The 26,987-nt window shown below is 33.1% G+C and overlaps 1 protein-coding gene across 4 annotated transcripts; it reads right to left on the bottom strand.

Annotated features, from left to right (window-relative positions):
- Positions 1–73: 73 nt before the first annotated feature.
- On the bottom strand, positions 74–26,629 carry LOC122710335 (multiple C2 and transmembrane domain-containing protein). 4 transcript variants are annotated; one of them, XM_043928112.1, is made up of 14 exons: positions 26,295–26,629; positions 19,766–20,069; positions 15,650–16,027; positions 14,921–15,196; positions 14,399–14,541; positions 13,721–13,912; positions 6,671–6,819; positions 6,100–6,505; positions 5,448–5,590; positions 5,027–5,386; positions 4,538–4,667; positions 3,620–3,787; positions 2,912–3,237; positions 74–2,164 (listed from the first exon to the last, which is right to left on the bottom strand). In XM_043928112.1, exons 2-14 carry the CDS (start codon positions 19,821–19,823, stop codon positions 2,059–2,061), a joined length of 2,835 nt encoding a protein of 944 aa, XP_043784047.1. In that variant the 5' UTR covers positions 19,824–20,069; positions 26,295–26,629; the 3' UTR covers positions 74–2,058. The 4 variants fall into 4 exon arrangements, with proteins under 4 accessions (XP_043784047.1, XP_043784045.1, XP_043784043.1 ...); XM_043928110.1 differs by having other exon boundaries at positions 26,303–26,629; XM_043928108.1 differs by lacking the exons at positions 13,721–13,912; positions 14,399–14,541; positions 14,921–15,196; ... (1 more) ...; positions 19,766–20,069; positions 26,295–26,629 and adding an exon at positions 7,652–10,439.
- Positions 26,630–26,987: the final 358 nt, after the last annotated feature.

The raw sequence follows: 26,987 nt of genomic DNA, 5'->3' as shown, positions 1-26,987 counted from the left end.
GAAATCAGGTTATGTGCTATTGTTACGAGGACAACGATATCTATTATTGTTATAAAAATAGTAATAGAACCGGTGTCGAAGAAACGTTTATTTTCCTCCCTTTCATTGTGTTTCTCCGGTTTCTTTCGGGCATCTTCACACGCATAAATATATATTTCACGGTTTCTTCATCGGATTACCATATAACTAGATTTCCTGGTACAAATAAATCCTGGTAATTCTATTATAAATTCAATATCTCTTTTCCTTTTTGTCTTACTTCTTAAAATCTTTAAACTTGATATGTTCTCCGATCTAAGCACGAACGAAGAGGATACAATCGCCATTCGTTCGACATATTACGTTCATGCTCGAGGAGATGATGGACTAACGCGTGAAAATGTGCGTTGGAACAAAGAATTCGTTAATATATTAAATACTATATAAAGAGAATAACTTTGAGACACTTGGAAAAACGTCTCAACGATAAAAAGATTAAATAATACGTGATTTCGCGAACGACGAATAGGCTAATAAAATGATAGAATCGTTTAAACGATTTTAACGCAACGAAGAGGTAGCGCAAATTAAAAAAATAAAAATAGACTAACTATACTGATCGAACTATATAATTTAACTTTTTTTCTTTTTTTATTAAAATAAACATACGTGAAATATTATATTATAGAATAATTAATGGGCTCTTTTCGTCGTTCGTGAAATGGAAGAAACAGCTCGTCGAGCGAAATTTCTCGGCTAGACGAGACCGTCGCGGAATAACATATTTGTCTTTTTTGTTTCTTTTTCTTTTTTTTTTACATTTTTTTTACATTTTTTTTTTTTTTTTTTTTTTTTTTTTGTTTCAACTTTTCTCTCCTTTTAAATCTTCGAACACCTCACTGTCACTGGTAACGATTTTGTAGCAGCTATATCTACGACACCGATGGACGAAACGGATCGACGAGGATAACCCGTTGGCCGGGAAATACTCTCGTGTAATGTACACTTTCCTTTTTTTTCCTCCCCTTAAAACTCTCTTTACATCCCTCTTATATCTCTTCTCCGTCTACTTACTTTTTTGACTAATGCACGGTTATTAAATGTTTTGCGCTATTTTTCGATACATTCCCCTCTTCCCCCGTACAAAAGAGAGGTATACTTTCAGAATACTCGGTTTATCACTTTCTCAAACATAGTTTGAGAAACGATGAATGGAAAAAAGAAGAAATATACCTTTCCTTATCTCCCTGACGATGGCACGCAGTCGTCGTCGTTTTCTCTTATCTTACACGTTCCAGAAAAAAAAAACGCTATCTAGATTATTTCTAGACGAGAATATACATATATATATATTTTTTTTTATCAAATTTATCGATTTCACTCGTTCCAATTTATAAAACCGAAATGTACCTATTGATAATCTTTTCCCCCTTGTTGGTATGCTCCTTGAGAATTCGTCCATGATTGTATAACGTGTAAACATGCTTTCCAAAGTTAAACGAATCTACCAATATTCTATCCTACGTAAAAATAATCCTTGCCAATAAATCGAAATTGCAACTTCCTAACCATATTTTTTCCATCTCTTTCTCCTTCCTCCCGAGCTAATCTCTAACGCATTTACATTTTACATTTATCTTCATCGATCATCGAGAACGAAACGATTCGAAACGATCGAGGCGCATACCACGCCGATTTAAATATCGGAAACAGTGTTGATTAACCCAAAAAAGTTGAAAATTTCGAATAGAGTTACTTTGGTAAAAGTTTAAAAGTTTTTGATTCTCGATCAAATTTTCCATTATTCCACTTTAGATTGTTCCGTTGATTTATATTATCGACTCGTTCGGGAGTAACTTTATTCGTAAATTTCGATTTAAATTTTACCGCCCCCCCCCCCAACCCCTTCTAGCTAAAACGACTACGGTGAGTGTGGAAACGTGGCGTTTCTCAGTCTATGTCGATCACATCCGGATTCTCCGCTGATCCCTTTCGCTGGCGCTTATTCCGGCGCAGCAGGACCGTCCTCAGGATGCTCGGTGATCGTAGACCCGCGACTTCCGGCCGCGGGGCATGCTGCTACGCGGCCTTGTGCCTCTTCCTCTGCTCCCTCCGCATCTGATTCGACACGCCTGGACTTCCAGATCCTTTCTCGCAATCGGCGGTCGGCAACGGTTTCAACTCCCTGCACGTATATTATAACAACGTTATAATATTTAAAACAAATTTATCAACGGACAATTATATCTAATTATTGTTGTATCTCTTTCTTTAACCCTTTGCTCTCCAACAGTGACTCTCAGTCACCACTGAGATTGTTGCAGCAACTTGAATATATGTATATTTAATATTTATTTATGTTTGATTCTTTCAGAATATCGCTTCATAAATAGATTTCTAAGCCCTTTACGTATAATCTTATGAGGTGTAATCTTATTATATGAGTAATTATTTTATGGTAATCTTATGAGGCCATCGAACGCAGGTCTGAGTGTGGAGTTGTTGAAGCGAACAGGCCTGCTCTCCAACAGTGACTCTCGGTCACCACTGAGATTGTTGCAGCAACTTGAATATATGTATATTTAATATTTATTTATGTTTGATTCTTTCAGAATATCGCTTCATAAATAGATTTCTAAGCCCTTTACATATAATCTTATGAGGCCATCGAACGCAGGTCTGAGTGTGGAGTTGTTGGAGCGAAACAGGCCTGCTCTCCAACAGTGACTCTCGGTCACCAGAGATTGGAGATTGGAGATTGTTGCAGCAACTTGAATATATTCAATATTTATTCGTGTTTGATTCTTTCAGAATATCGCTTCATAAATAGATTTCTAAGCCCTTTTATAATTATATAATTATATAATTATTTTATGGTAATCTTATGAAGGTCTGGAGTGCAAAGGGTTAATTTTCAATGAAAGAAACGAACCTGTAATTGAGGAGTTCCTCGTCGTCGGGCACTCTGGATATGAGGTCGAGGAACTCGTTGTTCGGAACCGAGTGAGGCCTGACGATCTTCCTCGAGAATTTGTTCACGCCCCACGTTAGGATGAGGTATCGAAGGGGGATGAAGTAGAGGACAACGGCGCCCAGGATTGCCAATATCATGGCCAGGTAACTGAGATAAGGGACAGTGAAGTTGAAGAGATTCTTCACCCTTTCGCAGAGGCTCGCTATGTAACCGATCGAGTTTTGCACGGTCTGGGTCACCTCTTGAATCGCTTGCAACCGCTCTTTCAGACTTTTCTTCTCTTCCTGCGAAAAAAATAAGAAGCATCATCATCGAGAATTTTTTTCTTTTTTCTTTTTGAAAAATACACTATGGAGAATATATTTTGATATTCGATGGTGAGAAGAGAAAACAGGGAATAACAGAGAAAGGTTGAAGTTTAATTTTTAACACGGTGACCTCGTTTTGCCGATTTTGAAAATTTGATGAATCGAAGAGAATACAACTGAGAGATTCGTGACATTTATACGCGAGCATGTAACATTCATCGAAAAGGAGTCTTCAGTTATCGATGGCCGAACATCTATAAATTTTCCATTGTTCGAATCAAAGTTCGATCAAAATTTCGATTTCTGAAAAAAAAAAAAAAAAAATGTTTTTTAAAAAAGCGGTGGAGAATAAACTCACTTTATCCTTGTCGTCGTCGTCGTCGTCGTCGTCCCCGGGAGTGGCTGGACCTTCGTCGATCTCGTCGTGAAAGTGCGAATGGGTGGTGTGATGGGTCAAGGGCGTACCGGTTATCATCGCGACCTGTCCGGAAATCCATTGTTTCAATCCATTTCCATCCCCGCAAAGCTGGCACAGGCAGTAAAGGATGTGGACATGCAGCAATGCAGGTAAAAATCAAGCAAGTTGATTTATCGTACATGGTATCGTACAGGATAACGCTAAATAATGAAGAAAACTGGAGAAATTTGTGTAATTTTAATTGCGAGAGGTGGCTCTGATGGTAAATCTGATGGAAAAATTCATAGGCAATGAATTTTCAGGTACTGTTGTTATTGAATCAATATGTGCAAAGTGCACAAGGATCATCATTTCTTCTTGGAGATATGCGTTGCATCTACTTATGCATTAAATTCCAGGCGATAAAGTTTCATGGGGAGAGCACTTATGTGGCAAGAAGAAAAGCTAAAATCGATTCAACTTTATGCCGAGTACATACCTGTGCAGCTTTAATTTTAGCATTTTTGGCTTTTTAAAAGGGAAATATACTAGCTTCTATTGACTAGTATCAGATAAAAATAAGAAATTTAGTGCAAGGTTTATTGCTTTGCTGAATGGGATACGTTCTACTGGTCTACAGAATGTTCATATGTTACAAATGTTGTTAAGTAAGAATTCTTATACATTAGATTATATATGTTGCAAGCTCTTTTAAAATTAGCAAATAAAAAAAGTAGGGATCAATGGAAGTAATGGATTAGCAAATACGTAAGATAAATGTGTTAACAAATGTCAATAATTCATAAAGATAGCGATAAATTAGAGAAATAGTTTAAAAATATATATATATATATATTTCTGATTAATTTATTTACGTACCAGATAGTATTTTAACAAGATAAGGAGTGCTATTCCAGGGAACATGTAAGGCTCAAAATAGTAACAGCCCAAAACAAAGATAACCAGTGCAAAGATGCTTCTCATTTTACTTTCCCATTCCCAGCAGCTCCTAATAATTTGAAGAGAGAAAAAAAAAAAAAAAAAAAAAAAAAAAAAAAAAAAAGAGAAAAATAATCTATTTATCGAATGATTTTGATAAATTTTTTTTCGATACAATATTGAATATATAAATTCTCGTAAAGTGAATTCCCGATAAACAAATTTTTCAAATATGTATAAGAGATTGTGCATCGATCATTATTAATCATTGTCTCGATATTCATAACGTGTCACGAACAGAAATTTATGATTAAAATATGCGATACAATTTGCGTGTGAAATGTCACGTGTATCGTTATATAATAATAAATCGGTATTCGAATAATAATAAAAAAAAAAAAAAAAAAAGAGAGAAAAAGTACTACGTACTGCACGTATTTTCCAATGTCGATAACGATAACGATGATTGCCTTCAATCTGAGAACGTTACGCAGAAACACTTGTCTCTTGAACTTTATCTCCGGTTCCATGTATTTCTTCTCTTTGGGATTCAACGTTCGTACACAGGCTCTCACAACGTTCCACACCACGGTCATTTCCAACAGAATTTGGGGGGAATTCCCTTTTGCTCGACCTCTCAATTTCTTGTCCTTCAACGCGTACCATCGTTTTTCACCGTTCCTTATCTTCAAAAGAGGTATGGCAACTTTCCCGAGAAACTCCACCTTGTGGTCCCTGTCCTCGTCGTACACCGTCACCTCCAGCACCGAATTAATATCTTTCACGTTGCTGTGAAAGAGATCGTATTGTAAATTTTATACCTCACGAAACAAAATTAAATGTAACTTACAAAGTAAATATTTTTTGCCAGTTTGGAGCCAGCGTTTTGTACTCCGTCTGAGTCTGCAATCTAGCGTTCACCAATTCCAACACGCAGAAAGGATCGCTCTTCCCGCCCAAATCGGCCGCCGCGAGACCTTGCGCTCTGAATACCTGGATAAATATATACAGAGTATAAGTACGTGTACAGAGTGTCTCAAAAAATATGGAGATATTAACTGGAGATTCTTGAAGTAATTTCGAGAAACATTTTCCTTTGCAAAAAACTTTCATTTCACTATTGTTAAATTTTTAAGAAAAAATATTGGCGCACGATCATGGAACACGTGCTTAGTCGAGCGGTAGTGTTGGCTACGTGCCGCTGACCGAATATGAACAAGCAACGTATATCGAATATTATAATTTGTATCGTTCGTAATATAATTCGATGTAATTTTTTATCGATAGACAAATATTTGTTACATTCGATGCATTTTTTTATATATTGTTTGGATTTGTTCAAGCTACTGTCGCGACTTCGTGATTGGTGTTTTTTTTTTTCTTTGTTAATAACTCGTTAACAAAGGCGAAATATTTTTGCAAAAGAAAATTTTCCCATATTTTTTCACGAATCTTAAAAACTAGAAAGCAAAAAAAAAAAAAAAATGGGAAATTTGACAAACCTTCACAGTTAAATGGCCAACATCTCGCAACCTCTGCAACGTGTTTCTCATTGAATATCTTTGGTACAATTGTTCGCGTTCGCGAGGAGTCTCCTCGTGGGCAGCTAGATCGCTGATCGTTTCACTGGCGGTAGTTCCACTGATGGTCAACAGGAGAAAAATGTTTCCAGAACCGTCCTCGAGATCGCGCCATAGCCTGTGAGTCGTCTCGCGTTCGAGCGTTGCCAAATCTATCACCGTCTTCCCCATTAAGTCATCCTGATGGCTTTTATCGCGATCCCACACCGTCACCTCCAACTCCTGCCCTAAATAGGGATCTTCGTATAGGTGAAGATCGAATTGCTCCAACCAAACGGGATTCAAGGTCTTGTGCACCACTTTTGACTTGTACTTTTCTGTCCCAAGACTGGAGTCAAGGAGAAGACGAGCGCAATTATTATTTAAACTGGAATTGTTGGAATTGTTGGAAGACATCTTTGTTGTTGGAGGACGTGAATTTTTTTAACGAACGATAAAGTTAGTTTGATGATATTTTTTTTATATACTCGAGAATAATGATGTTTATTTATACCGAAATTTGACGTAGGGATCCGAGAGGCCCTCTATATCCATAGGTAGCAAATTCTTCGCCTCCACGAGAACGATCGTCACCACGGAGCTCCATATTTGCGACTTTAATCGTCTATTTACATCTGCCAATCGATTGGTCCTTTGGAAATACTGTGAATAAAAAATACGCCACGTAAAATATTCGTTGGAGAATCGAGGATAAAAAATTTAAAAAAAGTTTCATTGTTGCAAATAATAGTTTCAGATCGAACACGTGCGCCGGAAAAAATATTTACTTATATTATATATATATATATTAATTTTCGACTTGTTCGTTCGATTTGTATCCACGCGTACAAAGGGAATCAATCAAAGTTTAATCGTAATTCTACACTAATACACACACGCATACATAGACACAATATGTATTGTATGTATATATATACATTAAACTTTATTTTTCGAAACAGTGAACAAAATGTTTTTGTGTGGTGAAATTTGAAAAAAATCATGTTATTCGAAATGCAGAAACTGTCAAAAAAAAAAAAAAATACGAATTAAGTAAAAATATAAGTTAAGTGATTTTAAATGTTAACAAGAGCTTCTTATCAAATTCACAAACGTCAACACTTTGTATCTACGAATGTTATCGTTCGTCTCGAATCAAGTTTTTTATCGAATCTCACATTTTAAGAGGTACCAAATCATTTAAATAAAGATTAGAAATTAAACGTATATAAAACGTAGGATGATTCAATTCCCTTCTAGGGAACGTGTCGTATTTTCTATTTTAAAATTTCAGCTCTGAAATTTTGTTTTTTAATCTTTTTAATGATACTCATAATGATTTTGTTTTTCTTGAAATACAGATTATAACCGTTGATTGATTCCCCTAAAAATAAAAATTTTATCAACGATCTATCCATCGTCATTTTCTTTTTCTTTTTTTTTTTTTTTCAATTTCTCTACGTTTTTAAAAAAGTTAAAAAATAGTCGAATCTACCCTGTGAATATCCTCCATTTTCTCTTTAACATTGTCCTTCAGTTTATCAAATAGGTCATAGTGTTTTACATCTTTCATCTCCAAAACTTCTCCCTCCTTCGACTGATCGAGCCTCTTCAATCTCGAATTCGAGTTCATATTTTCGAATTTCAATCTTTCCGGCTTCTTCAAATGTTCAATCGATTTCATCTCCACCCTTCCCTCTCCGTCTCCCGTTCCCGAAGCGATAAATTTAGAATCGAAACTCTCTTCAATTCGTTCTTTCTCCACCGAATTCCCTTCCTCCGTGTGTAAACTATCGTTTCTCCTGTTCTGAACGGCAGAAGAACACTTTCGAGAAGATCTGCAACGATCAACGATCCAATTGTCGATAGGCAACAACCACGGATGTTTCTCCACTTTCTCGTCCCATATTTTCTCTATCTGATCCTCCAACATCCTCTCCACAGATCCCATTTTCCTTTCCAACGAAGACCTCAAAGACTCGATCCTTCTCTTTTCCTTGCATCCGATTACTCTTTCGATCGATAGGCCCTCTATGCTCCGATCGCAAGAATTCCCTCCTCTCGCGTTGATGGATAAATTCTCCAACGAGCTCCATTTCCTGATCGAAGGATTTTTTGCCCTCGTGTTTTCATTCCATTCCCCCTCCCCCCTATTAATTTCCACGAGGGGAAAATTGGCACGACTGATCGCGCTCAACGTATTTTCATCCTCCCCTCTCCCTTCGCTGTTTTTAAGAGGCGAAGGATCGTCGTGTTCTTCGATTTTGTTCGTAAACGTACCTTCCTCCTTCGAACGAGCCAACCTCGATCGTTGCTGTAACGATTTCTCCACACTTTGCGACACGCTCGCCGTCCCTTTCCCACTCTTGTTATCCTTCTCTGGACAGCTCTCGTCCGCGGTGGAAGATCGATCGAAACGAATATTTCGAATCGCCTTTCGAAACACCGCGTCCACCTCGGTCGTCATCTCCTCGAGCGATCGATTCCTCGTCGCGAGATCCTTCTCGCACCTCTGTCGAAATTTATTTCGATGATGGTCCCAAAATTTCTTCCATCTATTCTCGTGACTCTCCTCGTTCCCGAATCTCGAAGATTTGAATATTTTCGCGGAATCGGTGGACGATTGTTTGTCGAGAATATCGGTCACCTTGTCGCGCCTCGAGAAACAACCACTCCCTCCCGACGAGCCTGCCGCCGATGATTCTGCCTCTACCGCCGTTTGAGATTTCGATTTTTGAAAATTTGACGTCTCTTCTTTCGAACTTTTCATCGAAGACATGTTTTGATCAATTCCGATGGCCGTTCGATTACATTTTTTCTCAGAGTCCATCATCGTTCCCGTATTCCGTATCCGTCGGAATAAAAAGGAAGGAAGCGAATATGGAGGAGCGATAGATGGGTAAAAAGGAAAGAACGCGTTCGCGTTGCACGATTGACTGTTGAAAAATATTTCCTTCGCAATGTTTCGTATCACTTACGTGACCAATAAACGGCCTCTTCCGCTATTTACACGCAAACATGTACTTAATTGATGTTTCTCTATGCGACTCCGCGAATTTGTCTCGGTCACAATTGCTAACGTAATTACGATCATTGTTGGTTTCTCTAAAAAAAAAAAGGTTAGTTATCGATGGAAAGTCTAAATTTTAATTCGTTAAATATTTCTTGCAAAACCGTTCCACTTCGCGTGTTCCCGTATTTATGGTTTTAGACTTTCGATTTCATCGAAGTTATTTTTATATATTTCGAAAGATTTTTTAATTTATGAAAAAATATTGGAAATAATGAAATTCAACAGGATGAATTTCTTTTTCTGTCGTAATATTTTCAACTTCTTTTTTGCACGTGATGTTTTACGCGATAATAATAAGAACAATACCGTTAAATCTTCTTTTCGAATAACATTGCGCGATTTAGTTTATAATGTCATTAAAAGTTTCATTTCAATTGATAATTTAAATTATTTTTAGAATTAAATCTTCTTCTATAGTTCTTTTAAATCCGTTTTTAAATCTTTTAAATCGTATTTTTGTTTTCCTCTTATACATCGAAAAAATTTTATTTCTTCTTTTCTTATACGTATTTTCAAATTAACACTAATTATCGACGAGACTTTAAAAGCAGGCAGAATAGAGAAATACACGCAATAAGAAACTTGCATAAATTTTATCAAATTTCTCACGCTTCTCACTCGCACAATTGCTCACTTGCATAAATTCTCATAAATCGTTAATACTTCGTGCACACGTCTTCAAATAACACTCAATTTCATTCAAATCGATGTTGATAAGACAAGCGAACTTCTCATCCTATACAGATTTCTTCTACGATTTGGAATCGATCTAGATCAAACGCACAAAGCAAAATCAAAATCTTTCAAAATTTCCAATTCGATTCGTATTAAAAATCTTCTTGTTGCCACACTGCACAAATGAGTTCTTCAAGCACAAATTGCCAGAGCACTTAGTGTCACTGAGTCATCGAAACATGGACGGTCACGTGTGCTCGAAGCTGAGATTCGACTTAACCACTTTGCAGCCTACACTTCACACCATTTTGCAATTTAACGACTTTCGATTGTTTCCATTTTGTGTGTCTTCTTTTCACGGCCGTCTATTCATTGGTACACACTTTTGTATACACAATTGCATATTGCTTTGTAACGTAGAAGATGTTGATAATAAGTGAAGATAAAAGATTTATGTAAACGAACAACACGTTGCTTTTAATTTTTTTCTTGTTTTTTCTTTCTCGATTCTTTTGAAATATTTCATAATTTTACGTTGAAAATACAAGATTTTACTTTAAATTTAAATATAATTTAATTCATAATTTAAAATTCATATCGGGGAATATTTTAAACGAATTAGATATAAATATAGATAAAAATATATAAATAATGTAATAAATAAGAGGAAAATAAAAAGAAAACGAAATTGTTTTAGAAAACGCGAGAACCGTACTTGCTCGAATGTCGCTGTGTGACTGCTAAACGATACAGCTTAACTCGACAGCCGAACCTTTCTTTCCCTCTCCATTCCCAACAAGAGGTAAACATTACGATATCATGTATGATGTAAGTAAGTATATGTATACATAAGAACGTATACTTACTTACTTTAATGTGGCGTTGGGCCGAATAATTGGAAATAAAGTGGTTCAGATACGTTACTTTTCTTTTCTCAACTTTATTCTTTTTCTCTTATTTTTACAATATTTGAAATTTAAATATTTTATTTTAATTAATTAAATATTTTAATTAAAATATTTAATTATTTATATCCTATCGTAATGCAATTGAGAGACAATTGATTAAATTTTTTAACGGATTTGAATTTTTCTTTTCTAATAAATAATTTCTTTTTAATTTTCAAATTCATATTACGTCATATGTTTCCAAAAGACTTGAATTGTTCATAAAACTTTAAAATTAAAATGCACGCTTAAATAAAATCGAAATTGTAAATTGTAATAATGGCTACTATCGAAGTGTTGAATAATGCATGTATGTTTTTATCATGTAATTACAAATAATGAACTTTTTACAATTAAAACATATCTTTATAAATTATTCATCGATGCTTGTTTTAAAATTTTTTAAAAGTTTTTTTAAAAGATTTTATTTAAATTGACCGATTCATTAATTTCCTTTTAAAATCCTTGATGTACTTAACTTACATGTATAATATACGTTAATATACGTTACATAAAGCAATTCTATTAATTAACACCCAGAAATCGACAAAATATTTCTGCGAATAGTTTTTTCCAATTTTATCATCTTATCGACACATTGACGTATCGTTATAAAAGAAAATTCAAATTATACTTTCATAAAAAAAATTCAACGAAATTCTAATTATGATCTTAATCGATTCCAATTATGTCTATCAATTTCACTTTCGAAATTATTAATTCATATTCATTTCATGCATATTTATAAACGAAAAAATTCTATATAGATAAAAAAAATTATGACGCGAATGATAATAAAAGAATCGAATCAATAAAGATCGAAATCGAAATTTTTTTTTCTTTTTTCTTTTTTTTTTATTTTTATTTTAAACCAGTCTTATCGAGCATATATCCTTTTTAACGTTCTAATCTTTTTCAATCGTTTTAGAATGATTCGGGTCAAATTAGAAAATCCGATTCTTCGTTCTACTTATAATCGCAAGCCTGTGATCCCCTTCAACTTTTTACCGGCAATATTGATTGTGTCGTTAAGCTCGACACGCAGAACCCTCTGGTGTGAGGCTAATAATGATCGGTTAGATCAAGTTTGCGCAACTCCTTGCTCGTAAATAATGTATTTTAATTAATATTTCCTTTCTTTTTATGTCGTCACAAGTTTATTCAATTTTTCCAATTCCAAGTTATATTTGAATCAATTTATCTTACATACGATCCTTTTGCCAAACCGCAAATAATAAACCGGGCTATTCCAGTTCTTCCACTCGGTTTAATAATAAAACGAGCAATTCGTTCGTATTACACGTCTTTCCATTTCCAAAACACTTTGACGTCGTTCTTTCACGTCGATTGCATTTCAATTGCACAGCTTGTCAAAGTTCATAGTTAAGGGACTTATCGTTTATCGATATACCACGCTATCACTGCTGCTAGCCAAAACATCGGATTGTTCGTTGCACGGTTTGTTCTTTTCTTTTCTTTTCTTTTTCTTTTTTACGGTCATCAATTAAAATCGGAAAAAATTAATAGCGCAAAAGTAACGCGTGTTGTTTCTTTTACGCCACATCAATCTGAATTGAAGTCTGTTTCCCCGAGAAAATTTGAGTACGAAGATATCGATGTTGATCGATCGATCATTTTTTTTTTTTTTTTTTTTGCTCGAAGAAATCAATTATATCGAACGTATAAATTAAAATACGATAATTAAAAAGTAGTTAAGATCAATCAAGCGACTCTTGAATTTTCGAGATAAAGAAAAGATATTATCACGAGAAATGTATCTCTACACTTGTCTAAAAAAAATCATACATTAATACATTTTTATTTTATTAATTATTTTATTTTATTTTATTATTTTTATTATTTATATTATTTTTATTATTTTTATTATTTTATTTTTATTTTATTAATTATTTTATTTTATAGATTATTCATTTATTCGCATCGAGTTATCTTCCACGTTTAAAATTCTGTTCACAACTTGAGCTAGAAAGGTAACGTTTGGCAATAGCGGCAGGACGACGCTCGTGTCGCCCCTATCGTGATAATATGGAAATACCTTCATATTATCCAAATAAAGAAATGGTGGCTATTTTCAACCTCGGTAATGGGATACAATTCGCAGCCATAGAATCATCGTTTGTTCGAAAAGGATTATATTTTAAGTGCCATTAATATACTTCTTATTGAAAGAGGATTCGAACGTAATCGTCCACTAATTCCACTTGATTAATCCTTGGTAAAAGATGCGAGACAGCGAAGGTGAGAAGATGTACATGAAAAGACAAGACTAATCTTGGATTTGGTCCATAGAATCCGCTAATATCATGGCTTTCAGCTTTTCAGATTCGTAACAAATCCTTCAATGATTTAATTTCGATCTTGATTTTAAATTTTACTATTGAAATATAATCCTATATACGATATTCTTTTTGAAAATTAAAAAAAAAATATGAGATGGAGCGTTTGAGTATTATATATATATATATATATATACAAATTTCTATGTAATTCGATATTATATTCCGATTACACAGATTGAAAAAGACTAAGCTTTGAAATTCCGTTTGAACAGGTGTGTAATCTTGATAAGATTATCTTAATAAAATCACAAATCTAACACCTGTACTCGAAGCAGAAATCCTATCTAATTGTTCTGTCAACAGAAAGTTTAATTTTCCAGAGAGATATCAATTGAATTTTAGATTTTAGAAGAATAAATATTAGGAAATCCATTATTAAAAAGGGATCCATTATTTTTTCTATAATATATATATATATTATTCAAAACTTTCTTTTAGTAAATAAAAAATACAATCGATGAGAATAAAATGGCAGAAACGTCGGTTCAAAAAAAAAAAAAGAAAAATACCTGTTCTTTCTCCTGTTGATTTTTCGGCCAAAGCGTGGCGGTCAGATAAATTTCGCCGAGATGTTGTTTGGGCCTGTTGTGATCCTTCAACTCCAACACGATGTCTTGCGGCTGGCCGAGATCGAGCTGCGCGAGGTCGAATTGAGCCGCCCCCATGAAGTCGTCCTGCAGACCCCAGTCATAGTCGAAGACCTGTCGAAACGACCAAGGTCTTTTGCTAGCTTCGAAAGAAAGAGCAAGAAAATGATAAAAGTCTCGGCGACCACCACCACACGTTCTGGATCTATTAACGAACGAACGAAAATCTCACCCTCCTCCCTTTCTTCTTTTTATTAACTCGCCCCATAAAATCTCCCTATAATCGATAGCTCGTTTATATCTCTTATTAAAAATTGTCAGAATCATTCCACTAAATTTTCTTATCTTTCTTTCATCTTAATTCGAGAAATCGAGAGCGATATTTACGGAACGATCTAATAAAACAGATAAAGAGACAGGTAAAGAGACAATGATGCGAAGAAATTGAAAGGGGAAAAAAAAATAAAATTCTAATTGCGTTAGTTCGCCAATTCGTTGCAAGGATACCATAACGGCGGTCGATTTACTGGTGTCGCGTGTAATAATAAATCGATGGATAATTATAATTATTCGAAAAAATGGAACAATGGAAAAATTTACCTTGAACGTAAGAGGCTGAAAAGGATCCTCTATAGGCAGGGTCACACTTTCGTCCCAAACTGGATTTAGGTCGCGATGAACGGTTCGCGACTTGTGCAACAATCGACCTCCGCTTTTCACTTTCACGTAAGGATCACTCGCGCCTGAAACGTAACAATCGATGTTTCCTTCTTTCTTTTCTTTTTTTTTTTTTTTTTTTTTCCTAAATTCTATCTCCAAAAGATATTATTCTATTATTCTACATCCTCGTGTGTTTGTGGTGATATCAGTCGTGGCTTTTTTTTGGAGGGGGTGGAAAAAAGGAGCGAGAGAAAATTAGGACAACTCGTGTCTTTTGATTGACAATACATAGGAGAAAAATAGTAGACTGTTATTTAAATTCGGATATTTGAATGAAAATTTGGATTAATTTAAAGTAATAATTTCTAACAATTTTTCAAAGAAGATGGTAAGATTGAAATAAGAGAAACTTGAAAAGTTTTGTTGAGAAAAGAGAAAGAAGAAAGTAAAACTTTATCTCACCGCATCTATCCATAGCAACGAGATTCATCCCTCTTCTGATGTGCAAACGAAGCTGAAAGAAGGCATGCTGCCTCAACGCCAATTCCCTTCTACGTGCGAGTTCCTCCTGGAGAAACGCGCTATCTTCCTGGCTGATCGATCCTCGAGCTTCCTCGTTCGAATCTTTCGACGGCTGGAAACTCAACGATCCTTTCGAGTGCATCTCGCTGTATTTTCCAGGACTGTCTTCCGCTTTTGTCACGACATTCTGCCTTCCTCCGCATACCAACGGTGATTCTGTGAAAATTACTCTTAATTAAATTACTTTCAAATTATAAATCATTTAACAAATGTTAATTTATCAACAAATCGATTTATTATTTGATAGAGATGATATACTTTACACTGTATCTTTCATAATTGAAAAGAGAGAAAAATAACGGTGATCACGTTCAACGAGCAGCACCGTTAAAACAAAACTCGTGCACGAAAGCTTTTAATATCGATCTAATACACGATAAAAATCCACGGTTAATCTTTGAGATTAACGAAACGATATAATTAAACGAGTGAACGAGCTGCACGATATCGTTTTAAAAATTAATCAATCATCCATTCATTCATCGTTCTTCCCTATCTTTCCTCTTACGATCGAATTATACAATAATAAATTATATAACAATCGAATTATTCTTCGCGATTTTGCGACGAAGAATTGGAGAGAAATAAAAAGGGAAAAAATATACGTACCCGGATGATTGAGACAGTGCCTGGCAGGACTCTGCGTTGCCGACGAGCTTTTGCTGTGCTCGGACGAGTAATCGGCGGCGTAATCGGACTCGATCCCGCCATGCGGTAACCCACTCCCGCCATCCCTCGACTTTTTCCGCTCCTTGCTCCTGTTACGGCCCCACCGACTTTTCAAGGTCGCGAAGAAGATGTGCGTGCGCTGCGCCACCGAAGTGGCGTGTCGATGATGGCGATGATGATGGACGACACCCGACTCGACTTGTTCACCGCGTCGTGACGGCGAACCGCTGTCGTTATTCCGGAGCTCCGTGGCGCTTTTCGAGAGCTGACGGCTCCCGTTCAAGTTCAGTCGAGACCTCTCCTCCACGAAACTGTTATCTGAAAACATCGACTTTTTTCCTTCCGGATTCCAATCACATCCGATAAAGAAGTTTGGGAAAGTTGGAAAAAGTTTCATCGAGTTCGAATATTCAATTAATATCGTGTGTAAAATACACTTATAAGCGGATATTTTCTTGATTCTTGTAACTTTTTGAAAAATATTGCGAAATCTTCGAGAAATTTCATTTTACGAAAATACTTTTGACTGACGTTGCAAATGTTAGAGATCAAGTTTTTAATGACGATTTAATGATGATAATTTATCGTCTTATCTGTAAAATTCTATTTGGTTTAATAATAAGTTATGTGTAGCAGTAAAATAAAATATTTTAAAGTAAAATTGTGCGGCAATTAAAAAAGTGCGCTCAGAAAATAAAGAAAAACATGTCGTTGAAAAATCACTTTTTGATTTATTCCGATATCTCAATCGGTTGCCGAGATATAACCACTCAAAGTGTGCATATAGCGCTTAACACACGGTGCAGAGATCATGAATGGATCCACGACGCAGTGACCTATATTTTTCCCTCGAAATGCGTACAAATGTTTGTCTTTAGGAATTACATAGGAATTTCCAGGAATCTCGTCTGTTACTTGACTAGGATTTGGGATCAGTGAGAGGAGATGCAAATGAAAGGACGGGATAAGCGACGAGGATAAAGATGGTAAAAAAGTACTTTTCTTTTTACACGACGATATCTCGGAAACTGGAAATCGTTTCGGGACAAACGAAAAAGCATTTCAAAGGATAAGTTTCGCGCTTCTAATGATCGTTCACTCGTTGATAAAAAGTCAGTATTTTCGGAATTATAGCGGTTCAAAGTTTTTCTAATTTTAATGCAGTGGTCATTGGGTTTAAATTAAACAATTAAAAATCAACGTTTTCTTTACATGATAATATTTTGGAAGTCGTATCGAAATAAACGAAAAAGTATTTTAAATTGTAAGATTCTGTATTTTTAACGATCGTTCACACTTAAAAGAAAGTCATTGTCTTTGGAATTATAATAGTTATAAATTTTCTCTAATTTTAATAGGATCGTTTATATAAGAAATATTTTAAGAAATTTTTAATTTTAATGATTAAAAAACAAAATCGTTAAAATAATGTCTCTGATATCAGGTCAGATACAAATGAACGTTACTTGCAAATATCATAATTTTATACTATATTCGATAATTTTATCATATACACATATACATAGTCATAAAAATAATATAAAATTGTTGTTGTGACAAAATTACCTTGTGAGAAATTAATAATATCCTATCTGCAACGGGAGAACGGGATCTTGAAAAAAAACCACTTATCCACATAAGAAATTCACTTGACAATTTATTTCCTTCAATCCCGATATTTTTCAAATAACATTTAAACTACTTTGATGATGGATGATGAGAGCAAAACAAGCGAAAAAGATATTATAATATAAATGTATCGCATGCGAGAGAAAGAAAGAGCAACTAAATTAACTCGAGGAAAAAAAAAATGATGAATGTCGAGACTGACTGTGACGGTCTGACCGACAATCGGTAAGTGTAAAAGTGAACTGAAGATTGCGGAAGAGAAAGAAAAGGAGAGAGCACGCAAGGAAGGAAGATCCTGCGCAACACGGAATGCGCAATAGGAAAAACAGTATCTAAAAGAATGCAACTAAAGGATATATCAAAAGTATAAAGTGTATATAATTTTACAATATACGATTTTATAATATAATTTCAATTTTTACTCAAATAGATTCAATTTAATTTATCGTTTTACTTCTAATAACTAGTAATTAACGTATTGCATCGTTTGCAAAAAATTTATGATCAGTAATATCATTTAAATATTTAAACGGTACTGAAAATTATTATTATATCGATTTCACAAATATGTTCCAACATATTGGAACATATTGGAACATATGAAAAGTCTGGATAAAAGTGGGACATTTGACAAAGCTACCACCCACGCGTATCTAGAACAACTATCTATTTGAACGATTTATCTATTTATTGGATAGATAGACATATCTATATATATTTAATTAAAATTATATTCAATTTCTGATTCATCGATCTTGTTCAAAAAAAAAATATACGTTCCTACGAATTCATCGATGGAAAATTTATTTCATTAATAATAAAAATATATAAATTAAATATAATAATAAAATGTGATACGGAAAATATTATCTCTATACGATGAAGATACGAATATATTTTTATTCAGATATGATTGCGATTTAAACGAATAAATCTATATTAAATTTCAAATCAAAAATTTCTCCGTTCCTAAAATCATTTCATATTCACCGATATATTCTATTTAAAAGAAAAAGTTGATATAGCGTCGATCGATATTCTATTATGACAATTTGTCGCACAGTCGCACAATTACGTTGCATTTTCAGCATATTTTCAGCATACGTTTGAAAATTCATCCGTATTCATCCGGAAAAGAGTCGATCAACGAAATTGTGGATAATCGATAAGTAACGAGAACGTGTTGAAAATTTACGACATTTGCTATCTTGAGCGGGGATCGTGTACGGCCAATTCATTCTAAAAATACGAAGGGAATGAGAACAAACGATGACATTTAACTGCAAAACCATTAGGCTCGGGATAAATTGGAAATAACATAGGGAATTAGAGATGCTCGATTATTGATTTATATAGAATACAAGAAAAACACATTTACACCTACTCGAATTGGCAATAATATTATATTATATATATATATATATATCTAAAAAAAAAAAATCTGACATTTTATTACATTGAGAAAACAGAATGAAAAAAATATATATATATATATATCTAAAAAAAAAAATCTGACATTTTATTACATTGAGAAAACAGAATGAAAAAAATATTCATTGGAAAATATATTTGTCGAGCACTTGTGCGATTTCTCTATGAAATAAAAAATAATCTAAATAATCCATCTTTTTATTATAATTTTCATTAGCCTCTTCTCTTTACTCTTTGTACAAATCATAGTGACATTGTTTCACGAGAAACGTTACAAAGGTCACTTTTCTCTAAAATCATTCCTCCCGACATCTAAATTAAGGGATCCAATTTCAATCATTTCCGTGGACGTATCGAATACACGTATACCGAATTTGATTGGAAACAATCCATCAACCCCACGCGAGCTTCCTTCCTCTCCATCTTCCCAAATTACGATCCACCACGCGTGATGAAATTGGAAAAATTTCCGTACTCGGGAAATCAATCTTCTATCCTTCACTCTTTGGAAAAATAATTTTAAGAACATTTCATTCTTTTCGGAGAAAATTCCAACGAATAAAAAGAGGAACTGACTTAAAAGTACACCAGGAAAGAGAAAAGGAATTTTTGGCAAGGGGAAGAGCAATGCAAGCGAAGAAAGGAAAAAAAGGACTTCGACGATGAGAGAGAGATCGAGAGATACGTCAGTAGAGAAACGTCAAAAGAAATAATAGGAACGATAAAAAAAGAGAGAAAAAAAGCATCGTGAAAAGAAGACGGAGAGTATAAGAACACAAAGAGAAATGAAGAAGATCCTTCGTACATAAAAGCACAACAAGCAACGTTGCTTCCAACGTTATTTCTCGAGTTGTTTATTCATCGAATAAACAAGCAGTTTTAAAACTCGATATCAAAATTAAGAGTATCCGATCCTTCCGCTATTTTAATTAATCAATAAGAGAGATCAATTAAAGAATGGGAGAAGAAATTCGTTGGGACGATTAACGCACTCACCCGCTTGTATCTGTTCACTGTCCTCCGCCCCAGCGAGTAGCTCGACGCTCTTGCTCATCTTATCCACCGAATACGCGCTTTGTATTTCGAAGCTCCAGCTCGCGAGCCTTTAATCTCTTCTTGAAGTGCGCCACCAGTCCGCCGCATCCCGACACCATGATTTCGTCGGAGGATCAACGAACCTAAGGAGCATCGGCCACCGTCATATTTCCACTCGCTCACGACGATCCTGGATCCCCTGGATTCAACCACGATTCCACGGTTGCTCCATGCTTTTCGATTCGATTCGATTCGATTCGATCAACTGACGACAACAATACGATATCTGAATTCTTTGCTTTCTGAAATATCGTTTAAAAGTTTGCAGGGTACACTTGCTTCTATCTCTCTCTCTCTCTCTCTCTATCTCTTTCGTTTAAATGCGTATTCTGACAAGAGATATATAAAATTGGCAAAACGATTAAAATAATATCGCGTTCACAACTTTTTTTAACGATAGTCAAATTTTTCTCCTTTTTTCGAATTAATTTTTGCAGAGAGAGAGAAAAATAACGTGTTTGTAAACGTGGATTGGAAAGGGTTATCAAATAACGTGGTAAATTTTATTGGTCGACGATTGCTGATTTTTAATACATGTTAATATTATTATGGAATAATAAAATGTAATTTTTGTCGAGATTAAATACAGGAAGTAGCGTTTCGTTTATCGTGAATCAAATTTGAAATTTAACGTTTGCAAGAAAATGTTATATATTTTAATATATTTTATTGATTGATCGGAAACGAACAATTTAAAAATATGCTGTTGGCAAAATAGATAAACGATGAAGAAGAATCTTTTACAAGCACATGTACCCACAACTTTTGTGCGATAAATTATAAATATATTTAAATATTTCCTAAGGATTGATAAGTGAGAGTGTGATAACAGTTTACGAAGAAGAATCTTCTCGTGATTAAAATTAATTAACAAGATTGTGAGAACGGTTGATTCGTGTTTAGAAAAGAATTTACAGAGTTTTATAGTTTGTGCAATGTAATATAATACGAATATGTTTGCAGGATGGATCTAGTTTTCGTTAGAAGTAGAGAAACGATTGTGCCTGTGTATTTATGTATGCTAATTTTATAATAGACGGTGGAAGAAAAATTAACGAGTGAATAGTAAAAGGGAGAATTGACAGCATGCATACGTCATATACGTCTTTTATTGATTGGTAAATGTAATACATGTACATCTATGTTCTCAAGAGGATACATATGATGACAGGTGTTGTTTGTAATGTTAATACGTTGTTACACGCTAATATTATTCTGCATTGCCAAGTGCTAATACGTATCGTCAATATACCAATATCGATTTAGGTATTTCGAAATTACTAAATAAAATAACATTAACAATACACTACCAATTGTATCATCAAACAAAAAAGAAATCAAAAAGAATTTTTTTCAAGGCTAATTGAACATATTCGTTGTTTCTTTTATTTCAAAAAGTCTTTATGTAAAAATTTATACCATGAAGTTTTTCTACGTGTTTATTTACTTTCCGAACACAAATTTATTTTCGTAATAAAATTTACACGAACCGAAATAGCACAAAACAAATATTATTCATTACGTAACGTCATATTACTAGTTCGCAAAGAAAAGGAATTGTTTAAACGTCAAATGATAAACGTAACTACGATGTAAAAATACTTTTTACATCGGTTAAATATTCTATAAATTTCTATTTAATTTACGAGCTATTAGCTAGCATCGCCGAAAGCGGAAGATATTCCGTACAATTTCTGCTTTTCTTTCGAACTTTCAACGATTTTTTAACGAATTATGCATATATCTGTTGCGTTACAAAACAGTTTCGTGTTCCGGGAGTAAAGATTAAGAGTAAATAATAGAAGAAAAAAAATTGAAAAAGCAGAGGAAATATTTCAGTCGACGAGGAAGTAATTACGCGTGCAATTATTTTGTCACCGTAGTAAGGTTAAGGGATAATAGTTTATTATCTCATATTCGAGTTCCCCTCTTACAGCAGTAGGGTTAAGCGTTACGAGTGCATGGAACAAAGGAAAAAGTGGTGGGAGTAGCTCATGCTACATATTTATCCTCTGCGCATCGGGGATGCGCATATATTATCACGATCCCTTGCTTCGACTAAACATAGTACGTATCCTGATACAAATGTGTATAGGTTATTTTTATAAACAATTTATTAGTACATAAGTTATCCGATATTTTTAATACAGATTTCAAAACTGCAAAAAACAAACTTTTTTAATGGCACGTGTTATTTTATAATAAACAATAACAACGTTACGTTAATTTTAGGTTAGAAGATATTTCTATTTAAAAAAAAAAGGATAATCGAAAGAATAAAAATCAAAAGATATCGCATTTGATTATTTTGTGAGATTCAACGTTTGTTTTAACGATGAAAACTTATATAGATAAAAGATGTATGCCGTTACCATAATAATAACGAAACTTTGTATACATATGATATAGATATAATAGAATGGTTGAATCGTAGAAACTTGTGAAATGAATTCGAGTTTTCGACGTGAAATAGCGGAAAGGAAGCGGAAGTTGCAAGAAGAAACACGAGCTGATAAATAAATAACAGAGGCACTAAGGGAAACTAAGAATACACTAACCTCATTTGAATCCCTGGATAGACGTTCGAGTACCTCTTTTAATTGATTCACTAAGTTAATAAAAGTGATTTCAGTTGAGTTCGTTTTGATCAATTAAAAGGTTCGTGGGGGAACGTTTGGCCTTCGAATGATAACAAACTGCCATAATTGATGTTAGGGTGTCTGAATTATTTTAGTTCGCAGTTTTTGCGATTTATTGAAGAAATTTTATTATTTTATTAAAATTACCGAATAAACCAAGCGATAACTTTTTGACACGATCTCATCCTCTCTTCGCATAATATTACTACTATTCTCTATCTTTTAAAAAATCTGTAAAAATTGAAGTCTGACGAGAACTTGATGAATCACGAATCGTATACGCAAGTATAAGAGGGCAACAAGAGTTAAGTATCCGTTACACGTGGAGTGGTAGCTAATATTCTAATTAGGAAGAAACTGGTTGGGACTAAATTGAGGAATTCGTGCAATTCCAGTAGGAAGATATTCATCAGTCTAAATTATTCAAAAATTTATCAAAATCAATTTGCTGCAATAAAATGAGTTCTAGAATACTTATTATTGAGAGAATATCTTTATGTATTTACCTTATATTAAATGTATATATATAAAATTAAATATACTTAATCCCTTCTCAATTTTTATTTTTAAGATTTCACCAATATTTGATATTTAATTATGTAAGTAAATTTAAAGCACTAAAATCAAGAGTAAAACATACAAATGGTTTAATTAATTTCAACGTCCGATTGGAAGAGCTCTTGAAACAAGAAATACAATCCCTGCGCCTCCCGTGTTTCCTACAGAAACTAAGAGGATTTCGTTGTGAAATTTCACGAAATAACGCAAAGGAATAAGTAATGCCACTCGGTAAACATCCGAGGTTGACTCGAGCGGCCGATTATAGAACGGTCGTCATCGGTCTATTCGATTTCCTTTTTAACTCGGTTAATTTCTTCTGAAAGATACTTCAGTTAACTCTGTTACCGATTATTAAAATATTCTTGGAAATTCTTCGTATAAATAATCGACTCTTCCAATTTTTTTCTTCGAATCTTTATTTACCCTTCGTGCATTTTTATGTTAAATTTTATTCCATCTCTGCATTAGAAAATCGTCCTTGATTTTTTCTTTTTTTTTCAATATTCATTTTTTAAAGAAAGATTAAATTTAATCTAACAATTTAAATATATATATCATACTGATTTAAAAATTTTGAAAATAAAAAACAAATTTGTTATTCTGTTTTTCTTGTAGAAAAAAAAATTGAAAAATCGGTTAGACAATGATTAAAAGGACGATTATCGCAAAATATTTTTTATTAGACTGGGAATATACGAGGATAACAAAACTCATCAGTAAATGTATGTTTGACCTAAATATCCTTCAATCTTGTTGCAACTTCGTACTCGAGAATAGCAATTAAACTTAATTAACATATTATATTTATTGTTATTAAAAATTTTTAACAATTTGCATTGTTTTTGATAATTAGAAAAAAAAATATTTTCATTTGTCACTGTCTGTTGTAAAAATTATCGGAGAAAATGTTTATTTCCCCCACTTATTAATTCCAAAGATTCGTCGATATTCCAGAGATAGGGCATATTACAGGAAAACGGAAATAGGCGGAAGTTTGATTGATTCCAAGAGCCTGAATTAATAGAAATTTCCGAACGAATGTAATCTGATTGACATCGTGCCATTTAAATTTTAAATAGAAGGGAAACACGAATTTCAAAGATTTGTTCATGGTTTACGTACAATCCATCTAACTTTCAAAAATCTTGATATCGGTGATTTTAAAAATATCTTAAAATGAAAAAATATCTTATTAAAAAAAAAAAAAAAAAAAACATTATATTAATTTCTTTTTCCACTGTTATTTTTACTTTAATATTTTGATATTTTAAATTTACATCTTTTTTTCATTAAGATTTTTAACTTTCCATTGTTATCGAACTAAAGTAAAAAGAAAATTAACTAATCGAGTTCTGCATGCATTTGCGTCCTTTCATTATATTCAGCAAATATATTAAAATCAGCAGATCGATATATGGTAGTTATATGCCACTTGAAGAAAACCTTTTACATTATTACGTTGTATTGTTGTGCGCGCTTTCTTAACGATTAGGCTAACTACTTTGCCCTCCCCATGTGTTGGTAAACGAATATCACGCCTTTAATGTGCGTAGCATGTACAAGGGAAGCGACCTTTGCTTTTGATCGCTTGTTTTTTTAGTAAACACGTTCCTTACAATCGTGCTAAGAAAGATTTCGAGTAAACTTTACGTGAAGCAAACTAAACACGAAGGGATAGACACATTTGATATTATGTTTGGATCTTTAGGTATTCATATTTATATGTACGTAGGAAAAAAGAAAAGGAAACTGAAATGTTTTACGTGATATATGCTAATATTCTTTTTCTAACTTCGAGTATTTTGTAATAAACTTTAATTAAAATAGAACTTTAAGAATTATAAGATTTATAAGTTGAAAGTTTAAAAATTTAAAAATAAATATTTCAACAAATATCGAATAAATTTTTGTTGTAATAATTATATTTACTTAAAAAGAAAAAAATTCGATCGTAGGATAGAATAAATTTTTAAATTTTGTTATATAATCAATGTCATAAAACTAACTAATATGTTAAATATACAATTATTTTCTTAATGCCAAGAAATAATTGTAGAAGAAGTTAAACATCAAAATTTTTATAATATTAATAGTTACAAAAAAATTAAATTCTAAAGTAGATTATAGTTTCAAATTTTTTCCTATTTCTAATCAATATCATTTGTACTTCAAATACAATGTTTTTCTATTAAAAATTTCATTTATTCTTGCAAATTGTTTAATTATACAATAATATTATTCATATTCTTAAGCATGATCGTAATTTCTTATTTTATAAGAGTATACGATATATCGAGCATTCATTTGATAAACTTGACATACATCGTTTAAAATTTGCTATTCATCAAAATCTATCTATATTTAATATTCTTAAAAATCTATATTAAATTGAATTTAAAATTTTAATTTTAAATTTAATAAATTTTTTAAATTCAATTTAAATTTTAACGTTATACTATAAATATTTTAAAATGTTTTATAATTTGTTTATTTCAAAATTATTTAAAACAAAATTAAAAAAAAAGAAAAAAAAATAAAAAGTAATTAACACAAACTTGCAACAATACGATATAAAATTTAATAACGCAACTATGTTAACCGAAGCGAGAAAAATAATTGTATTATATTAATTCTTATCGTTATAAACTTAGTTACATTTTTTATCATTCGTATCCGGTCTCACAATCTTTTTCTTCCTCAACTCAGTTTCCGCAAAGAAATGTTCTTTTCATCAAATAAACACAGTACTAATAAGATTCTTTCGAGACAATACCAGGTGTCTTAAGCTTCGACCGAATTTCCTCCAAGTTTTCCGATCGATTGTGAAATTTTTCCGGTAAAATTCATGTGAAATTTCGTTAGCCATAAAACAATTTCTTTTTCTCATTGTGTATCTACTATATGTTTTCGTGTCACCATATATTACGTTTAACATTCTTTAATACAAATTTTCTCTGATAAAAACACTCTTATCCACATATTCACATATTGACCTTATTTCGTATTTTTAACCCTCCTTATCTTTTTAATCATTTTTTTTTTTTAATCACTACGATAGCAAACCATTAAGTCTTCATAGAAAGTAAATAACAATTCTTTCATTTCATGTGAATCTTGTTTTGTATGCGAATGAATTTTATTGTATATCGTGTATATGAGTGTGCATTTCTATCATAAAAACATAACCATCTATCATTAAATGGGATGCAATTTAAATATGTACCACATACCACATTACCTTGTGATCGGCTCGAGAAACACTACGACGTCGAATGCCGCACTTATCGAACGATACAACGAAACACAAGAATTTAATGTCCGCGTGAAATTATGTTAAAGCAACAGAGAAATGAAACGAGCATACCATCCTTCGAACACCCGACGCTTTCGTGTCCGAGAGGCCACTGACAGAACTCACGATTTCCCATCTTGCTCGGATACTCCTACTCCCCACTCTTTGCAGAATGAACTGGAAGGGAGAATGTTACGACGAGAAGAGAATATACGACGCGTAATGGGAGCGATTGAGAAGGAAAGAGGCTCTATCGACCCAACCGAACCACCATCCTACGAAAGATGGAGATACACGTTGGTAGCGATGGGTTCGATTAAAATTATTTCATCGTATAAGCGTGTGTATCATTGCGAGTTTGTTGTTTGATAAATTAATCGAATTGTTTAAATTTTATTATCATTTTTCATGAAATAAAAATTTGTTTAATTGTATAAATATAAAATAAAATTTACACGAAATAAACGAAAAGTAAAGTAAAGTGTATATAAAGAAAAATAATTTTTTTTTTTAACAAGATTCTAATTACAATTCTATAATGAATTGAATAGTAAAAAAATAAATAATATCGAAATAAATATATAAAGTTCTTTCACCCATAATTTTTAATTTTAAATCGTAATATATATTA

This window comes from Apis laboriosa, unplaced genomic scaffold (assembly GCF_014066325.1).
Source record: "Apis laboriosa isolate Shangri-la unplaced genomic scaffold, ASM1406632v1 scaffold14551_cov152, whole genome shotgun sequence".
In the NCBI taxonomy this organism is placed as follows: Eukaryota; Metazoa; Arthropoda; class Insecta; order Hymenoptera; family Apidae; genus Apis; species Apis laboriosa.
The sequence above is the reverse complement of the archived record's forward strand: the minus strand, read 5'-3'. Positions and strand labels throughout refer to the sequence as shown.

Excerpts from the sequence above, each read along its gene's own strand:
- LOC122710335 (XM_043928108.1), bottom strand. The coding sequence starts at position 8,989 with ATGATGGACTCTGAGAAAAAATGTAATCGAACGGCCATCGGAATTGAT. Across the intron at positions 5,387-5,447 it reads TGGCAAAAAATATTTACTTT|CAACGTGAAAGATATTAATT; the intron begins GTAAGTTACATT and ends TCTCTTTCACAG. Across the intron at positions 3,788-4,537 it reads TCTTGTTAAAATACTATCTG|CTTTGCGGGGATGGAAATGG; the intron begins GTACGTAAATAA and ends TGCCTGTGCCAG.